This window comes from Struthio camelus, chromosome 6, assembly GCF_040807025.1.
Source record: "Struthio camelus isolate bStrCam1 chromosome 6, bStrCam1.hap1, whole genome shotgun sequence".
NCBI lineage: Eukaryota > Metazoa > Chordata > Aves > Struthioniformes > Struthionidae > Struthio > Struthio camelus.
The window spans coordinates 9,716,504-9,733,561 of record NC_090947.1 but is presented as its reverse complement, the minus strand read 5'-3'; the positions used below and the strand labels follow the sequence as shown (position 1 = coordinate 9,733,561).

The window sequence follows — 17,058 nt, the reverse complement described above, 5'->3', positions numbered from 1 at the left end:
ACCACCAAACAGCTCCTTTTCATACAATTCTATCTATTGGTGATCATGTGTGTGTGTGTGTGTGTGTATAGGTGTGTGTATATACATATATATATATAAAAGAATATTTTGCATGTTCCTGAATTTAAGATGGCAAAAGCACTACAAATGGTATACTCAGTTTACATCTCAGTTTTTCTCGGGTGTGTTGTCTGTTTAAAAGTTTTGCAACACTTAGTTCTTGTAAGTAACAATGACATTTATGGTCTATTTATCCCTAACATATTATCTGTAAGACAGAAAGAGCATTCTGTCTATATATGGACTTTAAGAGGAAGCTTTGCCATTCTGGTTTATATATTGGATATTGGATAATGCAGCTTCAGTTTTACAGTATTTAACAGATTCAGTAACAGATTTTGATATATACTGGTAGAATTATTTAGATAGAAGTAAAAAACAAATGAGTAGCTGACTTTTTGGAGTTTGTGTTGACTTTTTTTTTTTTTATTTAACGCCAATAAATAATTGAAATTAACCTGAGACTTGATTTTGATATAATTACTGTTTTACACTAATCTAGCAGTAACGCTAGCTGAAGTTTGGTTTAACCATCCCAGTTAATAAGATGCATGAAACATAAATTGATAATGACTGATATTTCTTTTAATAAGCAGCTGGGTCTAGATCTGGGTGACTGATCTGAACTTTTGAGAACTGAACAGACTGAATTCTAAGACTCGTGTATAATTTATCAAGTGTTATGTAATTATGGTGTACATTTTTAATGAGTATTATTTCTGTCCTTAGGGCTTTCCAAAAGAGTGAGATGTTGAATATTCATGTAGTGAGGTCACTAGTATCTGTGTTTTGCTATATGTAATTCTGTAAACACGTTATTTCAGGTTTTTTAAATCTTTTTATGTATGTTTTCTGTGATGTATTATGCTACGGAGTTTGCCAATTTTTATTCTAAAATTCTCCCCAGAACTCAGGTTGACTTTACCCTAGAAGCCTAGGTATTTGTATAGTAAATAAATATACAGGTATTTATATAATAAATAATTCACTACAGATGGGCTGTTGTTACACCATTGCTTCCAGCTTCTCTTTCACAGTGCCTACCATGAGGTGCACAGGGGGCAGAGGCAGAAAAATGATCTAGAACATGTGTCTGGGGATGCAGTGGCTTCAAGAGACAATGTACTTTTTCTAAACTTCCGCTTTTTCTTGATATGTGGAGATAATAATACAGGAACTAGCTTGCCTGCATGGAGAAAACTGAAGAGCTTGAAATGATCCTCTTTCCTTTCCTTTTTTTTTTTTTTTGGTGCTAAATGCTATCTCTGTCATGTAAAAATAATTGACACAGCATAAATGTAGTTGTAGATAGTGCAAGGATTGTAAGCCCTGCCATCCATGCAGTGTGTAAGGATAATACTTGTGTCTGTATCATTCCCTTTATTGAGAACATCAGCTTGCAGTTGTAACACTTCGTATTATGACATCCATCTCAAACATAGCAATACTATGATCTAGAAGCAGTCTGAGAAATTCCTTCTAGAAAGATGGAATTCATGCTCCAGGGGTCTCTAAGGAAGGCACAGCCGAGTGGTGCATTTAGACAGCAAGCTCTCAAGCGCATCTCAGTTCCTTGAATGTTTTCCAGGGGATCTATCTGGAAGGTTTAGGATACTTGTGACTTATGAGTTACATGGTCATTTTGGAAACAGCTGCTATGTTTGAAGTAATTGATCTGAAGTATTTTGCAGCCTCCATGCTGATGGCTACAAAAACAGACCGTGCTAATGCCCCTTTTCCGCCTCGGCACCAAGCAAGTTGGCCCTGCTGAAGTTGCTGCTACAGTGCTTTAAAGTGAGTGGTCCCACTTTTCAGTGAAACAGATTAGGGAAGGCTCGACATGTTCTGTCTCTGTAACCCACCCAATGCAGGGTGAGTTACCCCCTTCTCTACCAGTAATAAACATATGTGACTACTGCTTTTCTAAGCCTCTGTGGCTTTTTCCAAAATAGTTATGAGGCTGTGCCCTTCTGTATCTCCCCATGTGCGCATATGCTACCAGAGGAATGTGCCTGACATCGAAGGACAGGTAGCATGTGACATGTAACAGCAAATCTAAGGTTGGAAATAGGTGGGTTGCCCAGAAAGTGGGTGTGTGGGAGAGGCTGGTTCTGAATAGGTCTGAGACCGGTAGCAGAGGGAAGGGCCAGGTGTGGGTGGTGGTCTTAGGCCAGAAGGTTTGGAGGAGAAGACCCCGGGAAAGTGGTGCAGCAAGCCAAGCTGATCTGGAGAGGTAAAGTATTTGGCTGGGAAGGAAGTATCTGAAGTGGAAGCTGCAGTTTGAGGGGCTGAAAGCCATGAGCTGCCTGCAGGTTGAGACTGCTGCCCACAGTGCTGTGGGTGGAGCTGGCGTACTTCTTTGTGGTGGAGGGTCTGCAGGGCTTATGGAAAAAGCTGCTGATTTTGTGGATGGTACCATGGTGAACTGCATTATACACACATTCAGATTTAGGTTTTGTTGAGTCACTTTCACTGGAACAGTTACAGTTTCCTTCCCCCTTCCCAGGGTTTTTAATTCAATGTCCTAGTTGAAAGAAGGCTGAGAACTTTAAAGAAAAAACAAACAAAATGCCAACAAGACAGAAAAGCCACCACTCTGTTAAGGCTGGCTTTAGGAAAGGATGGCAGTCATCCAGAAGCAGAGATGAAAGTCTCAAAGCAAAAGAACGCTGAAAGAGCCAGCTGGAGAAAAAGCAAACAGATGAACAGAAAATGTGAGAGTGACACTAAACCAAGGACCAGGTGAGGCCTTGTCTTAAATTAACACTTCTAACATGTGCCTTAATGCATAATGTTGTTTGAACTGTAGAGTAGTTTGTGCATGCTAGCAGAAGTTAATAGCTTAAGCCAGGTATAAGGATAGAGCAAAAAAAGAACAATTAATTGCAAAGCAGGTGCTCCCCCCTCCCCTCCCCCCCCCCCCAAAAAAAAGGTTGAAAATATTTTAGGAATTGTAACTGGTCAGAGATTGGCCAAAAATAGCAAGCTATATAGCTTTGTCCCTGCAGACTGAAGACAAACTCCAGAACTTGTAGTTCCCATGCAGTATTCTCAAACCAAAATAGTTTCACTCCTGTTGGTCCTCCTGCACAATGTCTTGTGCCCATAGGAACGTGGTAATTGGGTTCAATGACCTAAAAAATAACCAGTTTAAGAATTTCTATTTTGGGGTACCAACTTGAAAAAGAAACTGTCAAGCAGATAACCACTAGACCTGTCCAGAATTCTGACAGATGACGACACTTTCTAATACTAAACGCAAAATGTAAGGAAGTGGCTAATGTGTCATTTTCAACTTCAATCCATGCCCTGTTGACGCAAAAATGGGTAAAGATTGCAGCAGTTGATTGTATTTAGTCCCCTGGTTGTAATTATCCCTTTGATATCTAAGGAAAAGTAGCTGTTGCTATATAAAACAATTATTTGCTGTTCCATATAGTGCTACTGGGGCACTGGAAATAGGCAGAAATGTTTAAAAAAATAAAAATAAAAAAAAAATAAGTGAGTTGAATCACTGTCAGCACTTTGGTTCTGGAAAAATCATTTTGTTTTTGACTCAATTTTCAGAATTTTAAAATCTACTCAGGCTGGCCATTCTAATTTCACATTGCTATCTTAAAGGAGGGAACTGCATTTTCAAAGGAAAACGAGTATTTTCATTAAATAATTTTAAAATAAAGATTGCAGACAATCCTAACAACCATCAATTAGCTAAATCTAAAAAGCAGTCTTGTAGGTTCTGGGACACTGAATAGAGAGATACATTTGAAAGGTATTGTTACAGTTATGCTCATATCATTTTATAATGTTAATACGGTTTAATTAGTTTGTTTTCTGTGGCTGATGCAATACTGTTCTGCATAAAAGAATCCAAGGTGAGACGAGGGTGTAAAAGCCTCCTGCTTCTCAACTGCAATCTCCTGAACCCTACCTTTGTAGCTAGACTCTGTGTATTTACAACAGGTGACAAGGGTAGTAGACCTAATGGATTCAGCGTTTGAAACTGAAGCAATTAATGCCAGCAGGAATTTCTTAAGTCTAAATAATACTAATATTTCAAAACTAAGCTGATAGTCCAAGTGACATAGGGCTCCAATGAATGGTAACAATTTGTAGCGTTCTCACTTATGAAAACTCACTTGCAGTTTTCAAAGGGACTGAACATTTCATTTTGTAAAGCTCTACTGACATGTTTTTTTAGCAGTAAGGGATCACACTAGTCATATTGCCACTGCAATATAGTATGTACTGTGGCACAAGTCAGGGATATTTTTATAAAGTACATATTTACAGCCCTAACTGATGAGCAATAAAAAAAATTGAATTTTCCATTTCCCAGTAAGTCTGTCAAGTTCCTTTATAAGTAAATCATGCATACCATTTGCACTGCAAACACTGGAAGTCTTCATCCCCAAAAGTAGGACTTGTCAAATAAGGACCTCAACTGGCAACAGCCATACTGAAATGAGAGCTGTAGAAGTCTAACTTCTATCGGAAGTGAGGCACTAAAACAATGAACTATAGATAAAAGCTTTATTTTAAGGAAAAATGGGTAAACTTAAAAAATAATTTAGTCCAGTGAGTAATTTTTCTGCAAATATCAGGAACAGCTGACTCTTAATACATGGTAGCAGGCTTTGTACAGTCTTCTTACAAGAGAAAAGATGTTAATTCAATGCCATGTTTGCTCATCAAAAAGGGAGGGAACGGTTTGATTTTTTTCACACTAATCTTGTCTGAAGCTGCTTGTTGCCCTTCCTCCATTATAAATACGGATATAGGTTACCAATACAAAAAATAAATAGAAACCGCTGCTCTCTGAGCTACAGAAAACTGTTGTCTTCAGATGTAGGTTGTGTAGGGATGCCAACAGAGAGGGACTGCTGGAAAGAATCTTTTACAAGTCTTCTGGCTGTTGACCTTCATGCTCCAACGTCAGAGGGTTTGGCTGGGTACTTGTAGCAGTACAGTTTGTTGTCTGCACCGCCACTCAGTAGCAACTAATGAGAGGAAAAACAAACTGTGATTAGTATCAAACTAAGCAAAATACCCAAACAAGAGTTGAGCCGTCCAATTTTCTTTCCTTTGAAGAGCTAAACAAGAGAAGTAATGAGTAATGAACTTTGAATACATGTCCAAAACCCCGAAGCAAAGAGCAGAAGCCATCTTGTCTCTTACCCTCCTCCTAAGATTAGAAAAAGCAAAGTTTTGTGGAAAAATTTCTAAAGCTTTTTCTGCCTTTTCCTGTTTCCTGAGAACAGGAGCCAAACTGAGCATCTGAACATTAACAAAATTGTTTCTCCCCTTCTATACATCTGTGTTTCTCACTACAGTAGCAGAACAGGTTACCGTACGGTTCCCCCTTCAACATGTACTGCCATGCCCCAGCTGTCTGTTCATGCTGCCTCTTTCGTCCCCATAGGGGCGAACAGTACCTTGAAATACGTATTTTTCTCAATAAGGTATTCCGTTGTTCTCATACCCCTCCCTGTTTGGAGTATTAGTGTAATGCCCACTTAATGGTATGGAGCTTAAACCCCCATCCTCCTTCCTTACGTGGTAGTAGTATGGGGAAGTGCCACAGTACATAAGAAAATAACTCTCTCTCTTGCCCAGCATCAATGAAAGCACATTTAAAACTTCCTGCTCTCTTCCACCTTTAAGTATAAAGGAAAAATGGTCTATAACTGCTTTTGGCCCTCTTCCTAAGCACTGTGCTTGTAATTTGTGTATCTTGCTCCTGAGGTTCTTACCCCTGCTTCTGTCCAGTCCACACACAAAACCTTGTCTTCATGAGCAGCCAAGTCGTACAGAGGAGCTTTGCAACTGGTAAAACAGAGACGTTTATTGTCACACATCTGAAGTTATGCGAGCAGGCACTGTATGCAAAATTGGTCTCAGGAAGAAACACTGGCAGGATGCTGTCAAACAGATGTGGTCTAGTAGTTACAAATGCTTTCACAAAGGGCATATATCCACCATCTGTTGTATTTTCATTGCTTTCTTCAGAGCCGATCACATCCATTTTAACCATTCCTACATCCCCAAAAGGAAAAGCAGTAATATTTTTTTACCTGCTTGCAAACAACTTTAATGAGATTGAAGTTTAAGGCATTTACTTTTTTTTAGAAAAAAATTATTATACAGTTTCCTCCTCCTGTTTGGATACTGCTGGACTGTGTGTATTTTCCAGACAAGCCACTCATGGCAACAAATGCAATCTAATTCTATCCTTCGAGATTTGTTATGAAAGGTCTGAGAAGGGGAGCAAGTAAAGCTTCACGCTATTAAGCTCGTTCTTTAGGAATATAATCTGTTTTGTTTTTTAAAATAGAGGAATATTTAGCAGAGCCTCTGCTGTTCTTAATCTCAGTAGCAATGTTATCATTGCTGCCTTTTGCGATTCAAGCGTTGCTATTAATAATGCTAGATAAGTCTTGTGTTAGACCATCATACAGCTCCCATAGATGTTAAGCCATTGATCCTCTGGTAAGACGCAAGAATTTTTCTCCCTTTCCTTATGTGTTTGACTCCTAAATGCTAGAGGATTTCCACAAGCAATGAGGTGTTCTTTCTCAGTTCTTTCTCTCTGTTCATTTTTCAGGCCATTTTTCCCATTTCACTATGTTAACTGACCCTATAAGCTCGCATGCCTTTGAACAGCAAAGAATGCACGTTTGTTTTACCTCCTTGTGTCCCAAAGCTTCACAATGTTGTCCAGAGAGCCTGAAATCAGCTGATGCTCGTGGGTGGGTGACCACTTCACAGATGTCACCCAGCCCGTGTGAGAAGTCAGAGACAGGAGAACCAAGGAGCCATCTGGACAGAAAAAGAAACAAGCCATTCAGCAGACATCAACTGAAACAGACCCTTTTAAGATGTGTATAAAATCCAGTGAGAAAAAGCAGTCAGAGCTACAGCTAGGTGTTCAAGGTAAGAGTTTGTTCCCCGTTATTCTGTGATTCTAATTTCAAAAAACAAAGTGAACTTTGAAGAAAGCAAACAGTGAAGAACATAAGCCATACAAGTTATGGTAAAAAGAATTAAAAAAAAATCAAAACTTATTTTCTCATCACTAAACTCTCTTTTCAAACATTTTTTTGGGGGGAAGCTTGTATTGTTAACAATAAAATAGTGAAGTTTTTTCCCCTGAAGATAATACTGTTAAACCCTGAAGCAGATTTATAGAAGCTAAACAAGTAAAAATATCTATGAAACAAATCGGGTAGTCTCCGTCATAAGTGATTAGCCACCTTGTCAGACGTGGCAGCACTACATCAAAACAAACTGGCTACTATTTCACTTTAAGGATGGTCCCTCCAACTTAAACTTAGGTGGTCAATCCAGGTAGAGGGATTGACTCTTGCCCAAAACAAACAAACAAACCAAAAAAAGCAAGCAAGCAAAATTTTAGGCCTGTAACTGCACAACTGAACATTCATTAATAAGAAAAAAAAAAAGTGAGGAAAACTTAAAGCTGCATTAATGTTCTAAATTGTTAGGTAAGAAACTGAAGTCTTGCATCAGCTGATGGAAAACAGATGATGGAAAACTGTGTTACATAACAGCTCCCAAATGGCTTGTTTCAAACAGAGGCACCAGAACGCAGTCTGTGAGATGTCTTCCAACAAGGAGAAGTTATGACTCTGAAAAAATAACTTTGTGCAAATACAAGTTTTAGCTCACCTTTGCTGCGAGGATCCCATAGTCTAATATGTCTGTCAGTGCTCCCAGATGCTAGGCGTCGACACAGTGGGGAGTAGGAGACAGAATTAAATACTTTGTTTCCTGTCTGTCAAAAGAAAAGAAAAAAAAGAACACACTCTGAGAAAGGGAGATGCTATCTTTGATTTTCCTTTAAGCTGGACTGTAGTTGCACCTACTGACAAAATACTTCAAACTGCATATACTGATCTCACCAAAGTTGACTTGAGACTTCCTGTCTCAGCGTCCCACAGCTTGATGGTGTGGTCCCATGATGCACTGCAAATTTCTTCAGCATCTGACCACAGCACAGAAGAGATGGCTTCTGTGTGGCCAGAGAGGGTTGTGAGGGGTGTCTAAAATTTAAGGGTGAGAAGAGACTAGATTGAGTATCACAGACAAATCTGTTGTTTCAACAATCAAACGTGTGTCTGATCAGCCTCGGACACATCACCAGAAATTTCTCTGTAGTCACTTTTAGCAAAGATATTTATAATCTTATTTTTAAGATTTGCGTGGCCGCAATCTTAAAATGAAATCGCGGGCAAACCCGGACCTCATCTTACCCTTGTGAGTCCCAGCTGTTCAGTTTTCTGCTTTTTCCGTGGCCTATTAGCTGCCTCTTCCATTTCATCCTCTTCATCTGTAGGTACTATGACAGAAGACAGTCAAACTTTGTTTAGAGGTTTTTGAAATGTATTTCCATATAAGACATTAATGCATTATGCATTATCACAGTATCTAACTCACCTACGATGCATAAGTTAAATTAACTGCACGCCTCTAACGATATCAATTTTGCGCATGAGGAAAATGAACACAAATTAAGTTGTCTTTTCCTGGTCATACAGTTTGAAAATAAGAATTCTGAACTCTAAAGTCCCTGTTGAATTTTTAAAATCATCCTTCCTCATGGAAGATCCCAATGGAAGAATCATGTTGTGTGGTAAACACAATCTTTCTTTTAGCCACAGAACCTATGTATATATCCCCCACACTAAAAGAGCATGACTTGTCGTTGCAAAAGACGACATTCAGATCAAATGGGATTAATCTACATTTCTAGGAAAGACCTGGCTCTCTTGTTGTCTTCTAAATCATGGTGCCAATAATAGAACAAGAAGATAACCCACAAGCTTTTGATTTATAAAGAGCCCATATTCAAACTTGCATACGTGTATTAACCTGTTAAAAACATATGGAACAGATACAAACTATTGAGTGTTCTGAATAAAGTAAACAGCAGCAAGCAATTGTCAAGCACACCTGAAAATTAAGGGTTCGCAAACAAAAAACAGTAACTTAAGACAGTGATATATAGTCTTGCAAAGCTACTGCAAAAAATTGTTGTAGCCTGCCTTCGATATTATTAGATATTCAAATTTTCCTTAAAGACAAAAATATTCAGATATCCGTCGTTCAGGTTGTCATAAGCACAATTTTGAAGTTCTACAAAGCCAAGAATCCCAGTTTACACTTATCTTACCTGCAGACCAGATCTTTAACATCTTATCCCAAGATCCACTGCAGAACTGTATGAACAGAAACATTTTGTTAAAAGCCGATCCAGAAAAACCTCATAAGCCACGTGAAGGACACATGCTGCTTGAAAAAAATTGATCAATTTGACCAACTGATGGTTTATAATACATGAAGAACAGTCCAGGACTCCTGAAAACAAAAGAGTTTTTTGGTATAGATCATGTTGGTTTTTTTTTTTCCTGGCAGGAAAAATGACTATAAAAGACCTCTTTATTTCCTTCAGCACCAAAAGGTTTTATGTTAACTTGTCTGATATTGAGTCAAGCAGAGAAGGGTGACTCCATTTTTCAGTATGAATGCTCTTACCGTTGAATTCCTGGGTAAAAGAAAGAGACCTTTTCTGCCACCTGCTTTTTCTGATTATCACTTTGGAAGACCTTTTTTCCATCCCATACTATTGTAGGAATTTAGGTCTAATTTGAAAATAAAATAAAATACAGCCCACACTCAAATTTATGCTACATGCAACGCTTACTTAAACATCCCACTTTACTCACAGAAGTCAAAAGCAGCAGTATAACGTCTCCTGCTATCTGAAGTCACACTCAGCTTTTAGCAATATTGGAGGTTAAGTACACCTCTTTGAAACGATGACCCTGTGTTGACGTAGCACTAGTAGTCCTTAATAACCATCATTTATAACAAGACTGGAAATTTCAGTGCGTCACTCCTAGCAACCTGATGATCAAAAGATGATTTTTGAGATACAGGCTGTTAACATCCCAAAAGACAAAGATTTATTTCTGCAGGTCACTCACTTTAGTTCTTGTGCAATCAACTGCTATGGAGTCTACGCTCCCAGCATGTCCCCTGCAGCAGTGGAGGGCTTTCACTTTGTTTCTCTCCACATTCCACTCCCATAGCAGGATAGTTTGGTCCATAGAAGCACTGAGTAACAGGCATGATAGACTGTCTGAGGAAGAAAGAAGTCATGCTCACACTCAGCTCAGCTTTCCAAAGCCTTTATAGCAATTATTCCACTCAAAGAAGAAATAAGAGATAGACAGAATCCCATATACATCTTAGTTTACATCAAATTACCCTTCAAGTACAATGAATTTAAATATGCATAAAAATACCTGCTAATGAAGACTGGTTATGGACAATGTGCACGTTAAACTAAGTTCATTACTGTCAATGGACTTTTTTTGGACAATTATTTCTAACATCACTGATAGAGGCTAAAAGAATGGTAACATCTACATCTAGACTATGGAATATTCTTTGGTTGAGGAATACTGATGTTTCTCCTCCCATAAATCAAACTATTATTAGTCCCGCAATAATATAGACTGACCTTGTTTCACCCATGCCACGTCCTTCACTACTTCTGTATGCCCGGCTATTGTCATAATGGATTTTCCTTCCAAAGACCAGATTCGAGCAGTCTGGTCATAGCAGCCAGTTAATATCCTACAAGGTACAGAAGTTGAAGTATTCTTGTCTTTAAAACCAATACTGTTTTACCAAAAAACTTGTCTATCAGATAGATAGAAAAACTTTAGCACAGTAACTGGTTAGCTGAAATGAATTCAAAACATAGCTACTTTGTATAAAAATGTGAGTTCTGGAAAGTAAATGAACTTTTTGTTACAGAGCTAAGCTTCATTAAAGTCTACAACTGCAGGGCTAGGAGTATAGGACAAAAAGAAAAGCAACAAAATAAGAAAGCTACGTATGCTGGCAGGAAAGACTGACATATAACTGAAGATCTCAAACGTCATATAAAATGAAAGATAATTCATTGTTCACAGTACACTACTGGAGGATCTCCAAACATTTTCAAACCATTACATAGCGTAGAAACATTGCCTACCTGAGTGGACAATAAATTCGAAAACAGAGCAGAAAATGACAATTGTAAGTATTGGGTTTTAAAAAAAGCTCTGCGCAAGGGTTCTGCAGACATATTTGTTGCTACGTGAAAGTTGCATTTGAAGTAAAAAGGATTTATGCTTAAAAAAAGAATTGGAAAGAAAGAAATTCTTGCTGTCCTCTGAGAGAAAGGACAGTAAGCAGCATTGGTATTATGCATTTGTGTTAAAAATATATCATCTTCTATGACCCTGGTTGCTTGCCACTTGCGTTAAAGTCACTCGTCAGCACAGAACAGAGGTGTTAAAACTAAGCCGCTTTCCAAAGCAAGTGGCTGACTGACTTGCCAGGTGAAATCAGAACAAAAAGAGAACAAGGGGGAAAAAGTAAAGATGATTAAAGAGAAAGAATACCACTCCATGTGACACCACGGAGTCCTCTGTTTACAATAGCACTAAGCGAGGCAAAACTTAGAAGCAGTAAGTGTGGTACCATTCTTCAGTGGCTTGAACAGAACTGATCCAGTCATCGTGGAAGATGCATTCCTCTGGCTGAGGCGCCAAGTATTTCTCCACATACTCTATTTCCACCACTTCTTCCTGAGCTCACAGACAAAACGCTTATTTAGTGTGGTTTTATTTTGTAATCAAACCCAGTAACAATTAGCTGTAGCGTGGTGCAAATATACAAGTTTATTGGGCAAAAATCTTGGCTGTCCAAGTCCTTTGCCACCCGTGCTAGTGGAACGGCTGTCTTTAGAAAAAAGGCCCTGAATTATATTGCTTTCCATAATCTTATCAGATTACTATTAATAACAAGTTGGAAGCAAAAGAGAATCATTTCACCCTTCTCAGGTTCCTCCTCTAATATACCTGCCCCACGTAAAACTGGGAGCTAAAATGCGTTTGACTTTTCTAGAGGTAACGCTCGCCTCCCCTCCTTCCCTCCCCCTCCAATGTAATTAGGAGAGCAGAAAGCAAAAACCCGTTAGCAGCGAAGGGAGCGGGACAAGCGCTCTGCTTCTGGACGGCAGGGTGACCTCAGGTGGGATAAGGGCGTGCCAGGCGCTCCAGCCACCTGCAGTCCGGGCAGGGATTACCCACAGTACAGCAGAGGGATGTTTCCTGGGTAGGTCGGGAAAGAAAAACCGAGCACGAAAACATGCAGGAGCCAGAAACGTTCCTCGCGGGCCTCGGAGTGACTCGGTGGGACTAAAGGGACTCCTCGTCCAAAGCCCTGTTCCCGGGCGGGCGGGGACGAGGCGGCGGCGCCTACCGTGGCGATGTTCTCCGCCTCCACGTGCGTGACCAGCGGCACCCGCAGGAACTGCCCGTGGATGAGGAAGTCGAAGTCCACATGCTTGTGGTCGGCTGAAACACAACCGCGGGGCCCCGGCGCTCAGCTGTCGCTGTCGCTGTCGCTGCCGGGCCGCCGCCGCCGCCGCCCCCCGCCCGCCCGGGCCGGGCCCGCGGGGCTGCCAGGAGGCGAAACCAAAAACTAACCGGCACCTACCGTGGCGGGCCGCCAGCAGCTTGTTGATGAGGTTGCTGAGGTCGGCGATCTCGGAGGCCGCGGGCACCGAGAAGGGCACATCCTCGACGGCGTACCTGCGGGCACACAGCGCCGTTACCGCCGCCGCCGCCCCGGCTCGCCTCCCGCCCACCCGCCCCTCACCTCTGGCTCTCGGTGCGGAACCGCGCCGTTAGCTGCGCCATGCTGCCGCCGGACGAGCGCTCGGGCAGCGGCTCGTCGCGCCTGCCCCGAGGGCGCAGGCGCGCAGCGCCGCTGCGCGACGCAGAGACCACAAGCCCCGGCGTGCCTTGCGTGGCGCTCCCGCGAGGCTGTGCCGCCGCTGCCGTCCCGGCAGCCTGCGCGCGAGCTGCCCGGCTGCAGGGCGGTCTGGGCGGCGGCGGAGTGTGCGCTGGAGGGGCGGCCGGGGCGGCGGAGCCGGCGGGGGTTGAGGCCAGGTTGAGTACGCTCGTTCTGGAGCCTTCCCCGCTCCCCGCGGGATGGCAGCGGCGACGGCTCCCCCTCCCGCTCCCCCGCGCGCGGGCCGTTGCGTGGGGAGGGGGAGGTAACGGTCGCGCGCGCGGGCCGTTGCGTGGGGAGGGGGAGGTAACGGTCGCGCGCGCGGGCCGTTGTGCGGGGAAGGGGGGTAACGGTCGCGCGCGCGGGCCGTTGTGTGGGGAGGGGGGTAACGGTCGCGCGCGCGGGCCGTTGTGCGGGGAAGGGGGGTAACGGTCGCGCGCGCGGGCCGTTGTGCGGGGAAGGGGGGTAACGGTCGCGCGCGCGGGCCGTTGTGCGGGGAGGGGGGTAACGGTCGCGCGCGCGGGCAGCTCGTCGCCCTCCCGCCCGGCTGTCCGGCTGAGGGGAAGGAGTGGGGAGCCGCGTCCGCCCCAGAGAGCGGGAGGAGGGCTAGGGGGAATGATTGTTACTGCTGATAGCATCTTTATGCAGTTTGGTTTGTATTCGCATATAAAGCGACACATAACAGTAAGCTTCCTTTTAAAAATAATAAGCTCAACACACAGTGAATTCTAAAAGAAACTGTAAGTGAATTTATTCTTTTGGAGAAGGATGCTTGTGCAAGCACCTGGTGTGTTTGACTCCCCCCCCCCCCCCCCCCGCCTTTTTGACAGTTACTTGTGGCTTCTTTGGGAATAGCTAGGTTTCCACTATATGATGATTCAGATTGGGGTGAGTTGCTGGAACAGACAAGTGTTGTTTTTGATGTTTTTATGAGACTCTAAGATCAATCATATTTTCTTTGTCTTTCATCAAGTGTATTTAAAAGATCTATGTTGTTTGGCAACACTGATAATGTTGTAATTGATATCAGCCTGTTTTCTTATTGCTTGTGTTAGATACACAAAAGTAACTTATTTGCTTAAGAAGTGTTTCAAATAGTTGCTCTCGGATTTTTTTTTTTTGTAATGCCTCCTAAGTTATTACTGTGGTTTGTACATCAATTGTGAGACTTTCTGTGCATAGTTAACAGTACCACTTGTTCTTACGTGACAGATGAGCTAAATCTCAAACCTGGTACAAGTTAATATAAAGCTACAATTGTAACTCATTCACTTGAGGGGATCACCATGCCCTGATTTCCTCCCCATTATATTTTACTGTAATTTGTGTCCTTTATAATGATTTGCTTGTCAGAGGAATGTCATCAGAGACCACTTTTTTCAGGTAGGGTGTTTAATTGTGTTAAGCTTTCTAATTATCTTAGATCTTTCCAAGATCTGTCTTTTCAACTTTGAATTATTTTATGGCAAACCTGGAGCAGCTTGCTGGTGAGGCTTTTGACTGTGTGCATTTCCTGTCATGAATTATAAATAAAACCAAAACCAGAATGGAGCATATTCCTGTCAGAAGTACTAGAAACATGAACTTGCACACTCAAGCTTTGATTTTTGACGTGGATATTTATTAAAGACTCAGGTTGGAACAACGTAAGAGAATTCCCTCTTTTTGTTTTTTGTTTTCCCCCAGACAAAGTCCTCCTAGGTGGAATGTGCTTATTATCACAATGCACTCATCTATTTTTTATGGTTTAGCTTTCTTGTGACTAAAATATTGCACTATTGACTCAGTACTAAAATAATTAGCTGTGGGATTCTGAAAGGCGGTGCTTCCGTTTGGGATCTGGCCACATGTTGCCTTCACGTAGAGGCCTCAGAACTGAGGGGAGGCAGAAGCAAGAGTTGATATGAGACCTTAAAATGATGTTAGTCTAGAATGTATATATTTTTAGGGACCACTGCTTGTAATTTCTAGGTATAGGTGTGATCATGAAGTAAGAAATGGGAGGGAAGAAAATATAGAAATCTAGTCCTCTACCTTAAGCAGTGGGAGGGATAACTAGCCAATAATAAGTTTTTAAAGTAATGCTATTTTGACTTTTCTGTTAGTGTCTTAAAAATGTTTATATGTAAAGGTCAGTGTATGGACTTCTGGATTACAGATGATATTGATAGATGTGTTATATGAAAGACTCACCTCCAATTATGCATTGGAATCCTATTGAGAGTATTTGTTGTTATTCAAGCTACATTTGTGGATGACAGTCATTTTAGTGAGAGCATAGCATATGCAACAGGTGTCATTATTTTTGACAGATGTGTTGTCATGGGAGCTCTTGATGGCTAAATGGATTGAGGTCTTCCTGCCTTTTGCTTTTTGCTAAATGATCTTAAAACTCGCAGCATGTTTGTCTTAGGACTTGAACTGCTGATGGTAATACTGAAGGCTAGATTGCAGTACATAACGTATACTTTCTTGAAGATCTTGTCTGTAAGACTGTGCTTAAAACACTCGTGATGGCCAGTGCTTTTCCCCGTGCTAGCAGTTCCCCTGGCTACTTAGTCTCTCTGTAGAGTGGAACCAAGGACAGCAACCGCCACAGATATGAGTGATCCTTTTATTCTGAACAAAGTGCTTCCCACTTGGGAAGCAAAGAGAAGGCACCAGTCCTACAGTGTTAGAATAAGCTAGCTGTTGGGTTGGAAACAGCCTTGGAATTCGTGAAGAGAAGAACACAGGCTAGAGTGGTTTGCGTGGAGCTGTCCTAAGGCTAAAGCTGAGGCACAGAGTTGCTTCTGTTTGATGTATGTACAGAGGAATAGAGTTTTTGATCCAGTTTTACACTAACACTAGACTGCGACACTTCTTCGACCTGTTATTATTAAATGTATGATACAGTGGTGTTACATTTGAAATTTTTATGATGCGTAAGTGTTTATGAAAGGAAGAGATACTTGTATGCTATTTACTCATTCATGACCCACTATGCCCATGTATACGTATACACAGGATTTAACTGTCTTATTTAGGGAATTTGCTGGCATTATTTATAGGACTATGAAATTTATTTAATATGTTTATACTTTTAAGTATCAGTAAAAATACATTGTTTTAGAACAAGAGCTTTTTTTTTTTTGTTTGGAGTTGCACAGAACTTAGGATAATGAAACCTGTGTGGTTAAACTATGAAGCTTATTACTGCCCAGGGTGATGTGCATGCCAGTAGTCTACCAGATTAATACAGTGGTTAGACAAACTCACAGAAGAAAAACGTGCCAAGGGCTTTTTTAAACAGAAAGATACTACTTCAGGCTCAAGAAATTTCTGGCCTGTTTGTAATTGGAAGCTGGGTAAATATCGCTATATGTTTGCCCTACTGTTACCATTTTTCCCTGCAGATTATTATTAGCCAATGTTGGATACTGGATATTGGGCTTCATGGTCCACTGATCCATCCCAATGCAGCTATTCTTGTGGTCCATGGTAGGTTTTTAATGCACAGACTAGGTTTCTAATGTAGTCAGACTATATGCCATCAATATCTGTGGAATGAACAGCTTCATTCTATCTAAAAGAGCTCAATGTATTGCTTTGGCAAAACTGGTGCATCTTCTTACTTTACGTCTTTTAATTGGGGAAGAATGTTTGAGTGATGGTGAAATCTAGTTTTCCATGCTTTTTCGTTTGCCATTAATATTCTTCAAATACTTGAACTGAAATTTCTCATCATTTTTGTCAAATCTAAAGCTGCAATATATTCAGTAAACGTGAGGTAACTTCATTTGGAACGAGGTTTGGAGTGTTATCATTTGAAAATTGAATGGAACGCTAAATCTGCTTTAGATTAAAGCATTTAATATATTGAGCGTATGAGCAGCTTAACTTTGGAATGTTGTTCGTATCAGCAGGATGCTTTATTCAGCTTCAAAAGCTAGAGATGTGGATTTACTTTGCCCATGGTCTGCTATGTCTTTGCAAAACAAATTTGTACTTTGTGGGTTGTAGAGTTTTTTTCAAATGATTTACTAGCCTTGTACGTTCTCCTTACTAAACCAGTAAATGGTTGAAATGTCACAACCCAGAAGGTCCATTCAAGGAATGTACCATGCGGTGTAGTGAAGAAGATAAAGC

General features: G+C 41.3%; 2 protein-coding genes across 5 annotated transcripts in view; one reads left to right on the top strand and one right to left on the bottom strand.

Moving 5' to 3' along the window:
- Positions 1–4,579: 4,579 nt before the first annotated feature.
- On the bottom strand, positions 4,580–12,927 carry WDR12 (WD repeat domain 12). Its single transcript, XM_068948104.1, has 13 exons — positions 12,796–12,927; positions 12,634–12,728; positions 12,397–12,491; positions 11,614–11,720; positions 10,604–10,719; positions 10,065–10,219; positions 9,251–9,296; positions 8,331–8,416; positions 7,980–8,120; positions 7,747–7,852; positions 6,747–6,879; positions 5,814–5,886; positions 4,580–5,060 (listed from the first exon to the last, which is right to left on the bottom strand). The coding sequence occupies exons 1-13, from the start codon at positions 12,834–12,836 to the stop codon at positions 4,983–4,985; spliced, it is 1,272 nt and encodes a 423-aa protein (XP_068804205.1). The 5' UTR covers positions 12,837–12,927; the 3' UTR covers positions 4,580–4,982.
- CARF (calcium responsive transcription factor) overlaps positions 6,910–17,058 on the top strand; it is a 44,637-nt gene continuing 34,488 nt past the window's right edge. Inside the window, exon 1 of one of the 4 annotated variants that reach the window (XM_068948091.1) lies at positions 6,910–6,993. In XM_068948091.1, the coding sequence (XP_068804192.1) occupies positions 6,939–6,993 (55 nt within the window). In that variant the 5' untranslated portion in view covers positions 6,910–6,938. Of the gene's footprint in view, positions 6,994–12,953; positions 13,089–17,058 lie in introns of those variants that run through there. The other 3 variants (XM_068948094.1, XM_068948093.1, XM_068948092.1) reach the window with 3 other exon arrangements.

What these genes read in the sequence shown, in the direction of transcription:
- WDR12 (XM_068948104.1), bottom strand. Translation starts at nt 12,836, where the DNA reads ATGGCGCAGCTAACGGCGCGGTTCCGCACCGAGAGCCAGAG. An exon ending in AAGCTTTGGGACACAAGGAG is followed by an intron (nt 5,887 to 6,746) that starts GTAAAACAAACG and finishes CTGTTTTACCAG; the next exon opens with TTGCAAAGCTCCTCTGTACG. An exon ending in TGGACTGGACAGAAGCAGGG is followed by an intron (nt 5,061 to 5,813) that starts GTAAGAACCTCA and finishes TCCTCTCATTAG; the next exon opens with TTGCTACTGAGTGGCGGTGC.